Source organism: Mustela nivalis, assembly GCF_964662115.1.
Source record: "Mustela nivalis genome assembly, chromosome: 13".
In the NCBI taxonomy this organism is placed as follows: Eukaryota; Metazoa; Chordata; class Mammalia; order Carnivora; family Mustelidae; genus Mustela; species Mustela nivalis.
This window is the reverse complement of record NC_139032.1, coordinates 13,376,372-13,394,452: the sequence shown is the minus strand read 5'-3', so window position 1 is coordinate 13,394,452 and position 18,081 is coordinate 13,376,372. Positions and strand designations below refer to the sequence as shown.

General features: G+C 41.8%; 1 protein-coding gene across 1 annotated transcript in view; it reads right to left on the bottom strand.

Annotated features, from left to right (window-relative positions):
- Positions 1–18,081, bottom strand: part of GDA (guanine deaminase) — a 75,386-nt gene that overhangs the window by 7,302 nt on the left and 50,003 nt on the right. Inside the window, exons 6-11 of the mRNA XM_082696597.1 lie at positions 16,541–16,568; positions 15,263–15,370; positions 12,233–12,340; positions 9,198–9,295; positions 6,799–6,866; positions 2,043–2,189 (exon numbers count right to left, since the gene is read on the bottom strand). Coding sequence (XP_082552723.1) covers positions 2,043–2,189; positions 6,799–6,866; positions 9,198–9,295; positions 12,233–12,340; positions 15,263–15,370; positions 16,541–16,568 — 557 coding nt within the window. The remainder of the gene's footprint in view (positions 1–2,042; positions 2,190–6,798; positions 6,867–9,197; positions 9,296–12,232; positions 12,341–15,262; positions 15,371–16,540; positions 16,569–18,081) is intronic.

Here is an 18,081-nt window from a genome sequence, read left to right as displayed (position 1 = left end):
CCTGGGGATAAAAATATATGTTTATAAAAAATAAAAAATTATATATTAAAAAAAAGAAGCTTAACAAAATAGAAGTTTTTAAGGACTGTATTCAACATAAAATTGTTGTGTGTTTAATAGGTCAGATGACCAGCTTCATTTGCCAGAGTTTTGATGGTACATGTACGTATCAACTAACTGAGCAGATTGTTCAGGCCTGGAAGGTCAGGCATGTGCTAACCCAAAAAAGGCACACCTGCTTTTACAAATTTGTAAATTGGTCTAAATTCAGATTATTACAGAGAGGCCCAGGAGGGCTGGTAAGCAGTTCAGATGCATTTCAGGAAATGTAGTCTCGCTGCCTTTGGAGCACATGTGCCTGTGAAGGGGATTTATGCACATCTTGGTCTTGAGAGTGAAGGGAAAGGCTGTGGCAAGCTGGGGAGATGCCGCAATTTTAACAGTGATCCAGTCGTCTCATTTCACTCAAAGTCTCACAGAGACACGCACTTAGGAGAAGAAATTCCATCACAGTAAGCTCAGGGTCCAGAAATTAGATCTAAAAGCTACACAGCAAGATAGACATGACTTAGTAAGCACCCCGTGCCAGCTTGATCTCGTACAGGATCCCGATGAAGCACCTCGCAGAGAGCCTAGAATACAGAAGGCACTTAAGTACAGTCCACTGGCACCATGAAAACCAGATAGTGGGCCAACAATACCAACAGGGAAGGGGAATTTTAAAAAATGGATGATTTAAAACTTGGAACTTTAGAAAACAAAGTCATAAGACTTAAGAAAATGCAAAGAGCATGACCTCTGCTTGTTTCCCCTGAAACGTTCTTTATGGCATTCATCATAACCCAGAACATCCTAAGAGCCAGAAGGTTTCTCTTCCCAGGACACTCTCAGCTTCCACCCTCCTCCATTTTCTAAGACCTTGGGTATCTTCCATAAGTCTCTCTCTATATCTACACTGTCTCTGTTTCGATGTTTTCATTTCCTAATAGCTACCTGAGTTTCATGCTGTGTTCACCATCTTCCACCCAGATCACACTAAAATACGGAAGTGACTAAAAGCAATACAATTACCAATTTCTATTTTTTCCCCTAAAAATATGGTTACAGGTGAGAACTGGAAAAAGCTGATAAGCAGTCTTTACATATCAATCAATTACACTTTTACATCTTTTTCCTTTTAAAGAGCTTTGGGTAATTAGTGTCCTTAAATATACCAACAAAATGCAGAGTTGAAGCTGGGATTTGCAGAGGAAAAGTAGGAACCTGCACTCTGGCACCAGATTTTCTGGATTCAAATCAGGGCACTCTGTAGCTTGACAACCGTGTACGCCTCGCTCAGGTGCCTTGCTGGTCGTGGGGAATTAGCAGCGGTTGTGAAGTTGAAGTCACAATACAGAAAGCATGACGCACAGTGCCTCTTACCTGGTAAGAGTTAAGTCTTGGCTATTATTTTTACTATTATTATGAATAATCATTACTCTCGTCCCTCAGGCCAATAGAGAACGTGTTACTCGACTCAGTGGGAAAAAGCTGATGATTTTCAAAAACTCACTCACATGGGACCATTGCAAATATCCATCAAAGCATTAATATAATTGTGTGTTGAACATGTCCTCTGCCAAAGACAGGGGACTTGCTGAATAAAGGATACCTCCACCACATGTCTGAACATTACCCACTAAATCTGGGGTATGGTACATGAGACGCAGCATTGGGGTATGAATAAGGGGTGCCTGCTGATGCCACTCTCGTGAGCATTCATACTGTTTCCGAGGACACAGACTGGCGCGGTTGTATGCTGCTCAAGAAAGAGACAAAATGGGGGCACCTGGGTGGCTTAGTGGGTTAAAGCCTCTGCCTTCGGCTCAGGTCATGATCCCAGGGTTCTGGGATCGAGCCCCAGATCGGGCTCTCTGCTCGGCAGGGAGCCTGCTTCCTCCTCTTTCTCTGCCTGCCTCTCTCCCTACTTGTGATCTCTGTCTGTCAAATAAATAAAATCTTTAAAAAGAAAAAAAAAAAGAAAGAGACAAAATGGTCATTACCTTGGCTGCCTCCAAGAGTAGCTAGTCTGAAGACCTCTTTGAGGGTAAGGCTTTTCTCGTTGATCTTATTAATTAAAAGGATATTGGAAACCATCACTGCTCTTCTGATCGCATCCAGCATGGAGGCCGAATAACCACCAGCCACATCTACAGGAGATGAAATAAAGCCACAAGAGTAACCTCATTCGATAAATGGGATATTAGGTGTATGACATTGGTTTTTGGGTTTTAGTGACTGATACTCTGTCTGGAATATACTTCCAAGAAAAGATCTAGACACAGAACAGACACAGACTAACAGTTGAAAGAATTCAAAACCTGCAATCAGTATCAAATGCATGGCCAATGTATTCATTTCCTAGGGTCCCTACAAAAAATCACTACAGATGTGGCAGCTTAAAATAGTAGAAATCTATCCTTTCCCAGTTTTGGAGGACAGAATTGTTAAATCCGAGTGCTGGCAAGGCTGTGATCCCTACAGAGCTTCTAGGGAGGAATCCTTCCTTCCTGCTTTCAGTTTCTGGAGGCTCCTGCAATGGTTCCTTGGCTTACCGCAGTATGATACTGGTACAACATCTGCTCCTGCCTTCAAATGGCCTTCTTCTCTGTCTTTACGTGTCATTCATTTTCTCTGGTAAGACATTCATCATTGCATCTAGGGCCTACCCTAATTCAGAATGACTTCATCTTGAAATCTCTACCTTAATTGTAACTGCAAAGACCTTTATGCAAATAAGGTCACATTTTGTTCAGTAGACATCTTTGAGGATGGGGGTGGGTAAGGAGTGCACAGTTCAACCCAGTGCAATGCCCAAATGGCTAATAAAGCTAAGAGAAGAAACTCTTATCTGGATATTCCCTGCACTCTCACAGAAATATGCCTGCATAGTTACAAAGATAATTTGGATAACATGAGACTTAAAACAAGCTCACAGTTCTATACCCTTAAAAACTCATCCTAGCTCTATTCTAATACAGATGAGAACTTTGGGAATTAAAAGCTACTTCTTCATGATAATTTTTCAGGGAGAGCTTTTAGACGGAATTGTGTTTATATTTGTTGTTGTTGTTTACTGACTTTATTTTTTGAGAGCAGTTTAAGGCTCACAGCCGGCTAATGTTTTTAAGGTAATGTAATACTGTACATATGCTCTCTTAAGATACATTTTTGATTTTTGCTTTCATTTTTTAAACTCTTTTACAACTTTTTATATCTTACTTCTATTTTAACTGACCTCCCTGATATGCTGTTGTCCCTTCATTTCCCTTGACCTTGGCCCATTGTTTTGTCTTACAACCCACTGAATGCTGTAGATTTTCAAGTAATTTTTTCAAAGAGTTCATGGGGAGCATATTTTCCAAGACTTTGTATATTGGAGAATTGTGTTGCCTTTGCAAATAAAGGAGGATCTCGTCCAATATAATATTCTTGGGTAACAATGATTTGGCTCCAAACTCTTTCTTGATCTTGCTATTTTTCATGCCAGCAAAAACACCCGAAACCAAACTGGTTTTTAATTGTTTTATTGATAACTGACTTTTTTCCCTGCCTTACCGTTTTCAGGGTTTTTTTTTCCTTTTTCTTTGTAATTCTAATATCTTACCAATCAGTTACGATTTAGCATAGAACAGGGTAAGTTCTTTGAATATGATACATGGTTCTTTCTTAAGCTCAAAAAAGATTTATCCTTCACAACTTCTGTTCCATTTGCTCTGGGTCCTGGGTCAGAAAAACCCTCACTATGTTGTTGTTATTCTTTCTATGCTCCATGTGGATCATTCTCAAACACCCCCTTCGATCTTTGATCAATGTTGTTTTCCACATCATTGATTTAATTTTCTGCAATAGTTCTACTCATAGCTTCCTACACTGTTTGTTATTTTTAAGTTGAGTTATAATTAAGACAACATAAAATGCATAGAACTCAGTTTGACTCTAGTTTGACGAATGCTAACAATTATACTAGCCATTTAACTACCTTTCAGAAAGACAAGATGTTGAACATTTGCATCCCTCCAGCAAGTTCTCTCTCAGTCCCTTCCAGTCATTTGCTCTCCCTGCCCCCATCCCCAATCCTTGGCAACCACCGTCTGATTTCTATCAACATAATGTTAGCTCCACTGGTCCCTAGGTTTCATGCATATGGAAATATACAGCATGTGCTCTTTTGTGCCTGGCTTTTTTCACTTAAAATATTTGTGGATTTACCTTTGTTTCACATAGATCAGTGGTTTCTACTTTCCTGAATGCCGAGTGGCATTCCACTCTAGGACTACACCACAGTTTGCTTATCCATTCCCCAGTCCACGGGATTTGGGATTGTTTCCTGCTTGGGGCTATTACAAATACACCTGGCATAAACATTCGTGTACAACTCTTTCTGCAAACATATGTGCTCATTTCTCTAGGGTAAATACCCCCAAATGGAATTAGTGGGTCATATGTCAATGTATATTTAACTTTATAGGAAATAGCCAAACAGTTTTCCAAAGTGGTTGTAAAATTTACCCTCCCTTCAGTCCTGTAGGATTGTCTACATGCTCCTCACTCTTTTTTCCCCCCAGTTTTCGTCTTTCATTTTAAAATGTCTTTTTCCATCACGACTTGTGGTCTTTTCATATACCATGTCTTCTTGTACTCCAAGGATGATGGTAATTTCCTGAGATTTTTCTTCTAAATCCTGAGGTAGGTCAGTTTCAGAGATAAGATCATCTTCTCGTTGGTTTTTTTGTTTTTATTTTTGAGAGAGAGAGCATGTGCACGTGCACGTGCACATGAGTGGGGAGGAGGGCAGCGGAAAAGGGAGACAGAGAATCTTAAGCAGCTTCCATACCCATTGTGGAGCTTGATGTGGGCCTCAATGCCAGGACCCTGAGATCATGACCTAAACTGAAATCAAGAGTCGGATCCACCCAGGCACACCTCATTCTTTTTGATATGACTCTCTCTGATTTTGCAATACTTTTGTTAAGCTTCATGTGAGTTTCTCCTATCTAATAATTGAGAAAGTCCAGATCTGCCTCCACTTGCTGTAGACAGAGTGAACAAACCACATGTGGACCTACTCCCGGCCCATAGTATAGGGTTAAATGATCTTCTGAAGCCTACAGGAGAGAGGCAGGTTGATATTTAAAGGTCGTGTTTCAAAAAGAGTGGAATGCAGTGGGGCTATTGCAACAGAAACCATGTAAAATGCAGCAGCATTCTCCCAGTTCATAAGTGAATATGTCATATTTAATCAAACCTTTGGTCAATATACCAGCATTGCTCCTTCCCTTTAAACCAGTCTAGTGCAATGTGTCAAGTATGTGCTAATAACCATTCTGTATGCACTTTTTTCTCATTAAGCCTCAAAATAAGCTTATAAGATAGACGTAGTTGTAACTATTGTTATTGTTACAGAAATTAGAGAAATGAAGTCTTAGAAAATTAAGGAAATTTGCTCAAAGTCTTACAGCTAATAAGTGAAGAGCTTTACCTAAACATTGTATCCACCACTGTACAACCCAAAGTCAAGAACTGGAAGTCATGTGACGAACTTAAGTCAGGGGGACAAAATCCTAGAAAAATGGAAAGAAATACCTACCTGATTTTTGGCTATCTACAAAATTTTTCATTAATAGACTAGTGTGTAACAAAAATTCTTGGCCATGTTTTTTCTTATTCATTAAAGCTTTTCTCTGATGATAAAATAACTAGCTTAACACCTGTGACTATATCCAAGTATTACCATGGTCTCAATGATTGGTGTCTTAGATGAGAATTTTTCAAAAATCATAATTCTTTTGACTCACATAAAATGGGAGTGAACATCTAATCTAGCACACCTCCTTAAAAATATTAATAAGTCATTTCATTTTATTGTATATCTTCCCGACATTGCTGGTATAAAACTGACGTGTGAGTTATTGCAAGAAAGGATGACAACCATCTTCGCCATTATGCAAACATCCCAATGCTCTTAAGTATCAGGAAGGTAAATGCATCAAGAATGAAAATAAATCCTTGTGCCCCATACCCATTTAAAAAAATTTTTTTAGTTATTCATACACAGAAATAAAAGGTTCACAGGAGATATGCCTATGCATTTGGGCCTGTCTCATATTTTCAAAGTGAGCCACACTGCACACAGTCAGGAAAAACAATTAAAATGTATTGTGGGGGGGAAAAAAAGGCACCACTAATTCATCAGCCACCTAGGATGTCCTTCATCCCAGCAAACAACAGACTGCCTGTGGGAGTTGGAATCTCATTTTGTTAAACACTGATCAAAAGCAAAGCAAGTTCTTAATATATCTCCAAATTCTCAATGCTGGCATAGACCGAATCTCTGCTCCCCATGGCAAGGTCAAATAATTTTCTTTTGAGATGGTATCTGTAATGACAGAGTTACAGAAAACTAAGACCATATGAATCCAAACCATCAAAACCTAGCCAGAGGGACCAAACGAAAGGGGGGAAAGAAATAAAGGACTTAAACAACAACAACAACAAAACCAAAAACAATAAAACTCTACAACACCTTAGAAGGATTTACCCTTTGTCAAGCAATCCCCGATGGCCCTCAGGAGGTTAGCATCATTAAAACTTCTCCCTTTCCATATAGTTTCTTACTGCTGCCTTCCACCATTTTATTAGCTCGAGATAGGACTACCAGATAAGAAAACGAATTCTTTAAACTGTTACCTGGAAATTAGTCACATCATAAAGTTATGCTCAACCACTTTGCCCATGTCCAAATGGCAAACTACTGACCTGTACCCAGCCCTATTTTCACTTCATGTTTCAAGACTTCGAGCACATTGAGAAAGCCGCTGCTGAGCCTGTAGAAAGAGGAAATAGTCAGGACAAGGAGACGCATGTGTTTCCAACAAAAAAAGGACACCAACAATAATGACAGTGATTTCACTAAAATTGTGTTTCCCGTCATAAAAGCTCTCATGTTGACACAAACACATTAGTCAAATCAGATCATCTAAGTCCCGAAGTGAAAAAAAAAAAAAACTATCATAAAGGAGCTCTGCTTATTGGGTTGAGCTTAATCTCAGCAGGGTATAAAGCAGCAAGAAACAGAAGGAAAATAGGATCATTTGTAAGGAAAAATAAATGAAGGAATTCAATCTTGTCATTCATGCAAAAATCTACTGTTCTTCAGTGTTTTTTGTTTTTGTTTTCATTTTTAATAAACTCATCCTTCTATGTTCAAAAGTAGAAATTGCAAAACATTGTCTTTCCTCTGTGTCTGGGATACTTTGTTACCCTGAATGAGTAGTGACTTGGGAAATCAAAGGAGGGTACTACTGGGAAAGGGGGTGCAGGCTGATGAGTCAGGACCTGACTGTTCGCAGGCTGTGGCTGAGGACCGCAGAAGCTAGGAGAGAAGGTTCCACACTGAATTCCGGACATTATGACCCTGAGCTTACTAGACGCGCTGCCTTTCTCTAGAAACAAAGGAAAACCAAAGCGTTTCTTAGAAGTCTGAGAAGAGGCAAAGGTCACAATGGTCTCCTTGAAGACGCACGTAAGTACCACTGTCAAATCCCCAGCGCACGCGCAGAAAACGCACGTAAGTACCACTGTCAAATCCCCAGCGCACGCGCAATAGATCAAAGTTGTTGGAGAAAGAATAACAGTGACCATCTAAACAAAAACGTACCCATAAGGAAATTGAACCTCTAACTTCAATTTGCAAAACTGTATCATATTTTAATTTAGATATTGTGTAACTACCCCCGGAAATGTTAAATTCTTTCCCTATGGTCACAGCCATACATAGGCCAGATTCCCTGTCATGTGTGACCACCTAATGTTTGAAAACCCGAAGGCTCTGGAACCTCTCAAAAACGCACCAGAAATATAGCTCTGTGGCTCTCATGTCTTTCCTCTGCTTCTATCTGACATAACATCTCTTTTTGCTGGCCAACTCCCTACACTTCCAACTGCCAACACCTCCGACTCTACCTAGGGGCTCTTTCCCCATCACAGAGCCTGCTCTGTCCTTGTTCCCAGAAGGTCAGGAGTTCTAGGGAATTTGTACCTCTTCACCTCACCCAGAAGCCCTCCACAAATCACTGATAGGTGTGTGGGAATAACTAACCCCGCTTCCTCACCCTGAAGGCAGAATGACTTTGAGGTATGTTTTGGTTCCCCGAGGTTTCTGGAAGAATTAAACTGCAGGAGCCCACAGTGGTAAGCTGGCAGTGCTCTTACTGACCCCCTTGCCTTCTCTGTCTTACCCACAGACGTCCTGAGATCACCTCCACATGAACTACTTGTACATGAGTGGTCTCATGGTCCGCAAGAACTCAAAAGAACAGAGGATACAAAGTAACCCTCAAAAAACCTAAAACCTAGCAGAAGCGAAATAAATTTGCTGAATGAATACATGAATGATCCATCTCAACCTGCTTCCAAGTGGGAGGAACTCTATTCTCTATCAACTAGCACCGGAAGTGAGATCCTTTCTGTATCAAATCCTGGAGCATGGGTTCTTAACTTGGCACCCATGGATCCGTATCATGGGATCTATGAATTCCCTGAAAGGAGATGTAATGTTTCTATATATCTGTGAGCTTTTTTTCTGAAAATACAGGCCATCATTTCCATCTGACTCACAGATCTATGACCTTTCAAAGGGTTGAAAACTAGTTATAAATAAAGCTTCCAGGGAATTACAACAGGACACGGTCCCTCCTCTGTGAACTGGTGTCCTGTTGGATCCGGCAGCACGGTATACACTGTCGGACACTGGCTTGTGGCACCTTCTCCTGACCGCAGAGCATGCGAAGTATCATCTCTCTGGAACGGCTGGCTGGCATATGCGTTCTAGCGGTCCTTAGTTGCAAACCCTGAAATGCTGGAGGTTTTGAACTCTTTCTGTTGTACCTCCTATTGTCCCATTTTGGGCAAACGCAGAAATTTTAAGAGATGCGTTCTTCAAATGCATACTCTGCAATAAATGTCCTCTACGGAGTGCTCTTTCTCCCCACTGAAGCAGAGGTTGGCCTTGGTACATCTACCTGGTTCCTGTCCCAATTAAACAGAACTTTCGAAGGGGGGACCCTGGAGGTAGGGCTGAGAAAACCGAAGGTATCTGGGCTGCTAATTCGCAACCCAAACACTCACCATTGACCGACCGATGATTGTCTACTTACGATAAATTAGAACTGGGGCAATGGGCGATGGCTGCTCCCCGCTCCTTGAACACCTGCAGCTCTTCTGCTGAAAGGTAGCAGCCGTGTGCCATCACTGTCTGGAGAGAAGAGTGTCCTGTGTGGAGTCTGCCACTTAAAAAATGTTTCCCTTAGTCTCGACTCCCAGCAAGATGTCACAGGTGCAGACTGAAGCTGTGACTTATCTGTAAGCCTCTTCCCAAGAGCACTTATGATTACTTGTATGTTGAAAATCCCTGTGTACAAGTTACCCCTCCAAAAAGGTCTATAAAATCACAAGGGTCCAGGGGTTCTACAGGCTGGGATATCCATCTAGCTCAAAGATACATTGTTGCCTCCAGGCACGCTACTTTATTTCCTAATTCTACATGGCGAGCAGCTGGTGGGGTTGTGTTTGCTCCTATCTTAATCAGAACTTTCTAGAAGTAAGCTTTTCTTTGTCAGCACATGGAAGCTGTAGGCGTAATCCTGGAAAGAGTTGTTCTCATTTCTGCTCCTAGTGAAATACAGGCACTGATGCTCTTGATACACAAAAGCAAATAATCTTTTTTTTTAAAAAGATTTTATTTATTTATTTGACAGACAGAGATCACAATTAGACAGAGAGGCAGGCAGAGAGAGAGGAGGAAGCAGGCTCCCTGCTGAACAGAGAGCCCGATGTGGGGCTCGATCCCAGGACCCCGGGATCATGACCCAAGCTGAAGGCAGAGGCTTTAACCCACTGAGCCACCCAGGAGCCCCCAAAAGCAAATAATCTTTATTTACCTATTTTTTAGGTCTTTTTAAAATTGGAATATAGTTGGCACAACCAAATAAACTGTTTTACCACCCATATTTATATTTTCACAAAAATTAGGAAATATAATATTTTATATGCATTAATTTGGAAGATGAAATCGATCCAAGAAGGCAGGCACTGCCCACATATGACACTTCTCTGTTTAGTCCTGATGATATTTGTGGGTTTTCCTGAATAGGAGTTAAGTCTTCCTTGTGGTATAAATACAGTGTGTAATATTACTTAGCAATAACAAAACATGAGATCATGCCATTTGCAACAACATGGACGGACCTTGTGGGCATTATGCTAAGTTATTAGGCTCAGTGACATAAGTCAGAGAAAGACAAATACCACATGATTTCACTTACATGTGGAATCTAAAACAAAGAAAAATTAACAAGCAAACGGAACCAGATCTGTAAACACGGAAAACAAACGGATGCAGAAGGGAAGGTGTGGGGGGATGTGCAAAATAGGTGAAGGGGAGCGGGAGACGTGGGCTTCCGGTTATGGGACTAAAAGGCACAGCCTAGGAAATAGAGTCGATGGTGGTAGGTTGTACGGTGACAGATGGTAGTGAACTTGTCATGGGCATAGCATAACACAGAAAAGCTGAGTCACTACGTTGTACACTGGAAACTCACGTACCACTGTGTGTCAAGTCTACTCAAAGGAAAATAATTAAAATTTTTAAAAAAAAAAGCTTCACTCTTTCAAAATTCTTCTTCCTTCAGCACAAAACCTGTTTCTAATAGCTTTTCTCCGTTGGGAGGCACAGTTCAGTGACCAAAGAATTATTAATAAAATAAAATTTTCCTGGAGCGCCTGGGTGGCTCAGTGGGTTAAAGCCTCTGCTTTCGGCTCAGGTCATGATCCCAGGGTCCTGGGATGGAGCCCTGCATCGGGCTCTCTGCTCAGCGGGGAGCTGCTTTCCACCCTCACTACCCCCCATCTCTCTGCCTGCCTCTCTACCTACTTGTGATTTCTGTCAAATAAATAAATAAAATCTTAAAAAGTAAATAAGTAAATAAAATTTTCCCAAGCTCTGTGCAAATAGAATTAATATGAAAATGGCAGGTTGACTTATTAATCACATGGAAATATACGTAGAGAAGGCTGAAAATTACGGTGTAGCATTTACAAGATCTATGTAGAGTATTAACCTTTCAAATTAGTCATATTCAGCCCTCCCTTCACAGTCCCGAAGAATTTATTTGCTGCAGTAGATTCAACTCTCCGTGCAGTTTGTACGAGTCATTGAAGGCCAAGGCCCAAGGCCAAGGGGTATACTGTTTTAACGAAGGGTCTCCCCACTATATTAGTTTTAATTAATGTGAAATTATTTAATTATGAAAGTATTATACACTCATTTTTATTTTTTAAGCATCACCACAGTGTCTAAAAATAAAGACTAACTAGTCCCGTTTTCTCCCTCAGGTGGATCACATTTAATAGTCAATGTTTGTATTCCAGATAATTATTTTTTTTAAGAGACAGAGAGAGGGAAAGAATGCGTAAGTGGGGAGGAGCAGAGGGAAAAGAAGAGGGAGAATCCCAAGCAGGCTTCATACTCAGCACCGAGCCGGAGGCCGGGCTTGATCCCTAGACCCAGAGACCAGGACCTGAGCCCAAATCAATAGTCAGATGCTTGACCAACAGAACCACCCAGCACCCCAGATACTGCTTTCTAAGTGGGCATGTACCCACATATCTATACACACACAGCAAACAATACCCTGTAGACATTCTTCCTTGTAAGCCTGTATACATCACTCTTGTGAATGCCGGATAACATTTTAATTACAGATGCTCTGTAAACTGAACAATCCCCCACTGATAGACACTTCCTAACTTCCACATGAGTTAACATTCCTATTCATATTCCTTACAGAATGGATCCTTAGAAATGCATCTGCTAACTCAAGGGAATGTGCATTTACATTCTAATGGATACTGACAAAACGTCCTTGGACCAAGAGACAAGCTCACCCGCAAAGAAGCCTTGAGAGTTATTTACTGGGATTAAACTGCAGGCCGATTTTTAACTGTGCACTGGAATTTACTCTAGTTTGGGAAATGCGCACATATTGGAAAAATCTGAGGATTACCATTGAGATTTTATTTATTATTTCATTTTATTTCCCGCTGCCCCCCAAATACTGACATTTACTGAGATTTTAAAACATAGATAAGTACCCCCTCCATGATACAGATTATGTCATGATACGCAACGTACCTTGTTTGTCAGAAGATTGTTCCTATCGTACACATCTGTGTAGTTTTTATAATCTTGAAATAAGTTCTTCACAGCGTCAACTTCACCTACAGTTTCACTTATATGGCTCTACAAGAAAAGAAGTAATATTTTCAATTTTCTAATGTGAAATACCATTAGAAATTATACTTCCTACCCCAAAAATGGTATGAATGGTGTCTACTTGCCAGGTAACACAACAAAGATGCTACATGGGTTTTACTGAAAACAGTTATACATATTATATACATACCACATCTATATGAAAAAGAAACTATGAATGTGAACATGATAATTACATGAATATGGAATGTTCTAGCCCTAACCTTAACCCATGTTACATTCTTTCTATAGCTAGTGGGAATAAAAAAAAAAAAAAGTACTTGAAGAGAGTACTTGAACCTAGCTATTTGTGGGAACTTGCCTCTTCCCATCTGGCCATTTAAGAAAAGAGTTTCGTGGCTCTAAAAGGACAGATAGCATGGTTCACTCATAAGAAACCTGGAATTTGAACAAGGAGAGCTGAATGTTAGCTCAAGTTCTGAGCCTGGTTATGGGTCTTGGGGTGAGTCAGTTCTTTCCTTTGGGTCTTTATATTCTCACATCTCAAATATAAGGGTTGGTTTAAAGGAGTAATTTTCTAAACTCTTTCAGCTCTGAGTATGTTCTCCATATAAAAATATATAGAAATACAATATGTAAAAGGCATAAACAGGTTTCCTCTCAGGAAGAAGCAAAGATTGGGACTCTGGAGCCCTGTCCTCATTCTGTCCCCTTCATCTGCTTCCAGAATGAGTTCTTCTACAGAAAATGGTTTAGAAAATAACAGCTAGACAATCCTGCCATCACCAGAAAAAGAGCCCATAAAATTCCACGCCCAGTCAAAACAAATGAGTCCTGGCTCCCACACCAACCTTTCCTTGAGGGCACCATAAAGCCTCAGAGATACAACACGTAAGTGTAACCACCCCACACCCTTGCCTAAAACAAAAATCCTTCCAGACCAACTGGTAATGAGTACATATAATGCGAAAAAACTCATGATCAAGTTGCCACTTCCAAGAACGGCAGCGCCATTTCCTCTTCTCCATGACGTAAAGTGTGCGCCAAAGAAATCAGAGAAAAAACAGTAATGTTCTAAACATAGAGTGTTCCACCTAGAGGGTGAGTTCTATGCTCGCCTGGAGGAAATCTAGACCACTGAAGAAATGCATGGGCATCTGAAGAGAAAAAAGGACATCCCGATGATTCTTTTCACTTTGATAAATTTGAGCCAATGTAGGCACACATGCTTTTACCCCCAGCACTCGATTTTGTTTTGTGTTCACGGAGTTCGAAACACAGCCTCCAAATATGGCACCAGGGCACAATGCATATTTTCAGCTGAAGGGAAATAGCTGAAGGTCATTCTGACCTCCCCCCACCCTCCTCCCTGAAACAGATTATAAAGCTCTTAAGTGAGGGGGGACCACCCTATCCTTGAAGGAAAGGAGCATCCTTATCTCCTAAGCCAAAGGGATGCCTCCAAAGAATCCAAACATTATATTCCCCCATGACTGGGCACTTGTCACCAAACCTAACCTACAAATGCTCCTATGTCTTTCTTTGGGTCTTCATTTCCTTATGAAGGCTCCTTATCATGTAAAACTTCTATTAAATACATTTGTATGCTTTTCTCCTATGGTCTTTGTCAAGTTAGTGTTCGGACCCAGCCAGGGACTCTAAGTAAGTCAGGGAAACTTTTTCCTCCCCTATGACTGTGTGGGATTGAATAAAAAATACAAATGTTGGGACGTCTGGGTGGCTCAGCTGGTTAGGCGTCTGCCTTCTGCTCAGGTCATGGTCCTATGGTGCTGGGATCGAGCCCCGCATCAGGTTTTCTGCTTGGCAGGGAGCCTGCTTCTCCCTCTCCCTCTGCCTGCTGTTCCCCCTGCTTGTGCTCTCTCTCTGAGAAATAAACAAATAAAGTCTTACCAAAAAAACACACCAAATGTCACAGTACCCCCAAAAGGGGGGAGGGGATGACAAGAATAGTTAATGAGCCCCAACAAAATAAATCTTATCAAGAAAACAAAACAAGACACCCTCCATCATGATAAAGAATCAACGTGTTGCCTTTCCCCTACCTTGCCCTTTGTTGTAAGATAGTCAACTCTTTTTTTTTTTTTTTAAGATTTTATTTATTTGACAGACAGAGATCACAAGTAGGCAGACAGGCAGGAAGAGAGAGAGGAGGAAACAGGCTCCCACCAAGCAGAGAGCCCAATATGGGGCTCGATCCCAGGACCCTGAGATCATGACCTGAGCCGAAGGCAGAGGCTTTAACCCACGGAGCCACCCAGGCGCCCCAAGATAGTCAACTCTTAAGAGGGAAAATTTTAGTGCAATCCGTCATGAAGCTTGGGTGGGGAAAGGGGAGACCGCAACTTCCAATTTTAGCCCAGCTGGAAGCTTTAAAAAGTGTTTCAGTCCCAAATCACAACCATTTAATGACAAAGTAAGATATACTTTCTTGTTCCTGATTTTTAAATTAAGAAACTCAGAACAAAAGGGTTTTAAAATGCATTTCTGTAAGGTAGAAATTAGGTTCTTTTTGCTTTTCAAATAATAGGTGGTTCCTCCAAAAATGAAAGACTAGAACACTGAGGAAAGGATCAAATAAAAGAGAGAAGTAGGAAAGAAACAAATTAAATTTATCCCAGGGAGAACAGGTAACCAGTGTGTTATTGATCTGGCTTTGTTACAGATGACGTCCTTGTCTTGTCTCTCTAAGTCTGATCAGAGAGGTGTGGGGGCGGGGGGAGGCAGCAGCGGTGTTAAAGGAACTTTAAGTTTCTTATCTGAGAAATTAAAGAAATGGATTTAGGTGACATCTGTAAGAGCCCTTCCTATCTTATGATGTTATTTCTCTAGTAAATCTCAGAAGAAGAACTAGAGAGGACTGCCAGAATTTAGGGTACTAAAAAGTCTTGCAGGTCTGGACAGGGGCACAAACAGGAGAAAAACACCCACCTGAATATGCAAATTATGAGTCTTCGCCATGTTTCCCAGTTTACTCAACAAAGTCTCGGAGCAGGAAAGGGAAAAACGTGGTGTCACTATGGGCTTCACTCTAGAATACTGGAAATAATTTAAAGAAAAAACTGATAAGGAAACTATAGCTATCGTGAATGTGTGACATACCCCAACATGCAGATCATACAACATGATAATTTCATATCTTCATTTAGGGGGATAGTCCCCCATTCTAAGAGTAAGTGGAAGCAGCGGGTCTCATGAAAACAGCTCCTGGCTGAGGACAAGAGAGAGAATATTCTACAGCACCAAGTTCAGTGGAAGAAGATCCTGTCTCAAATGACAGATAGTCCCAGTCCTACATCCATGTAAGGTTCAGATGAGGCCTCGACTGGGTGGCCTTCCTGGAGAGAAATGGGAAGCAGAAGAACTTCTAAAGGGGGCTGATATGGGGAGACTCAGAGAGAAGTGGTGGCCTATTCCCCATCTACATCTTAGGGAGGAGTGCTGGCCATGGCCTCCTTCAGGATGTTTGGGGGTAGCACTGGCTCTAGTGTCACCCAAGGTGAAGGCTGAGCAGGACAGAAGGGCTCAAAAGAGGGTGAGCGTGAGGACCCACAAAGCTTCACCTAGTTCTCCCGAGATTAGACTGAAAGTAATAGGGTTCTCACAGTTTCCAATGAGACTTCAAAAAAGGTGGGAAGGGAAGGGTCTGGCTTGCCAATCTAAGAGATTGCACAACGGAGCTACGAACTGGCCTGCTGGGAGTGGGGGGAGGAACCGATAATGCCTCTGTAGGCTCACCAACACCAGGGCAATGCAGAGAGGAGTGGCTGGCTGAGAGTCTGCAGGCCATGTGACATACCACACATTAGGGACCAAGGCGGCCAAAGCCTGGGGCATCACGGTGGACATCACCCGTGCTCTAGACCAGATCAGGCTGTACAAGAGGCCAGAGCCAATGCTGATGTAGCCAACTTCCCCTTGCTCCCAATCTGTCCACATCCATGAAGGCCTCTCTCACCTCCCCAGGGACCAGTCCTGTGTGATTAGAAGGTTCCAGAGAAAAGGAAGGGAAAAACCACTGAAGCCTGATTGCACAGAGCTGAGTTGATGGATCCAATGTAAAAATAGTCGAAGGCTCCGGGGAAATATTTCTGCATGCATGGAGTAAGCCAAACACACACAGACTAATCTTTACCAAACAACTTAATAGCCAATCTTACAAATGACACAAAAGCAATCCAAAACCAAGCTGGGAACAAGCTTACTTACATTCTTTTGGAGCATCCGTGACACAAATCTGAAATAAAGCAACAAATGGCTAAGATAGAAAATTTTGGCATTTTTAAATAGATTTTTTAAAAGGGTGAAAACATGATCCTTACATGTCTTAATTTCCATGCAAACATTTCTAACGCCATACATGTTTCCCCAGCACTAATTAAAGATTAACGAGTAGTAATTACTCGGCTTTCTCATTTGCAGCCAGAGAGATAGAGTGCAAAATCACAGGGAAATGCAATTTTACCCCCCTAACATCAGCTGGGCTGCTCATGAGTATTCCCATATCACTCAAGCCATTCCACTGGCTTAAGTTCTATTTGGGGAAATATTGCAGGATGCTATGCTCTGTGGATACTGGATCACTGGCATCCTATGCACCTGGAGGCATTTCGAAGCGTAGGGCTCTATGAGCACAGATGATGGAGTAAGGCTGTTGGAAGAGGCCAGAGATGGCTGTGAAATGGAGAGGGCAGGTCGGGGGGCTGGGGTGGGTGTTGAGGAACGAGACCAGATGGGATGAGGGCGGCAATCAGAAATGGTGGTATCCGCAGTGCATATGAAACGGCGGTTTGTGCCCCAAACGAAAACATTTACTAGCTAGCTTTCTGCGTTGTGGTGGTCCTTTGTTTCAGAATAAAATGTGGATTAAGGCTTGCTATGACCACAAACACACATCCGTAGACAAGTTCAGCATGTGGCCAACGGTAAGAGGAAGGTGATGCTTGGGTCCTTCTGTGAGCACATGGTGGTTCCTAAGCCATCCTTTCCAGAGGACACAGTTAAGGTGAAGGAGGTTTGGAATTGTAGAAAGTTGGGCTTCCAAAAGTTGCATCAGGACAGGTTAGGTCTTGGGGAAGATTTACAAGTAAAGAATGTTCTTCTATTACTCTTGGATGTCAACTGTCAGACAATGCAATTCCTTGTCAAATCAATGGAAAAGCCATTAAAGAAAGGAAATTAAAGCCATTAAAGAAAAACCATTCAAGAAAAATAAATGTAGATAAGGTACTTTAGGGATCCACAGACTATCCCAATGTAACCTAAAAAAATATAACAGAAGCTCATGATCTCAGGCAAGAGGATGATCCCGCCACCAAAAGGAATCTGAAGCACAGACCATACACTTAGAGCAAGTTTAATTCGGGCGTCTAGGTGGCTCAGTGGGTTAAAGCCTCTGCCTTCGGCTCAGGTCATGATCCCAGGGTCCTGGGATTGAGCCCTGCATCAAGCTCTCTGCTTAGCAGGGAGCCTGCTTCCTCCTCTCTCTCTTCTCTCTGCCTGCCTCTCTGCCTACTTGTGATCTCTGTCTGTCAAATAAATAAATAAAACCTTTAAAAAAAAAAAAAAAGCAAGTTCAACTTGCAGGAGAAACCTCCACCTGTAATAAAGGTAAATCATTAACTTTTAAAAAGAATCCTTCAGGGGCGCCTGGGTGGCTCAGTGGGTTAAGCCGCTGCCTTCCGCTCAGGTCATGATCTCAGGGTCCTGGGATCGAGTCCCATGTTGGGCTCTCTGCTCAGCAGGGGGCC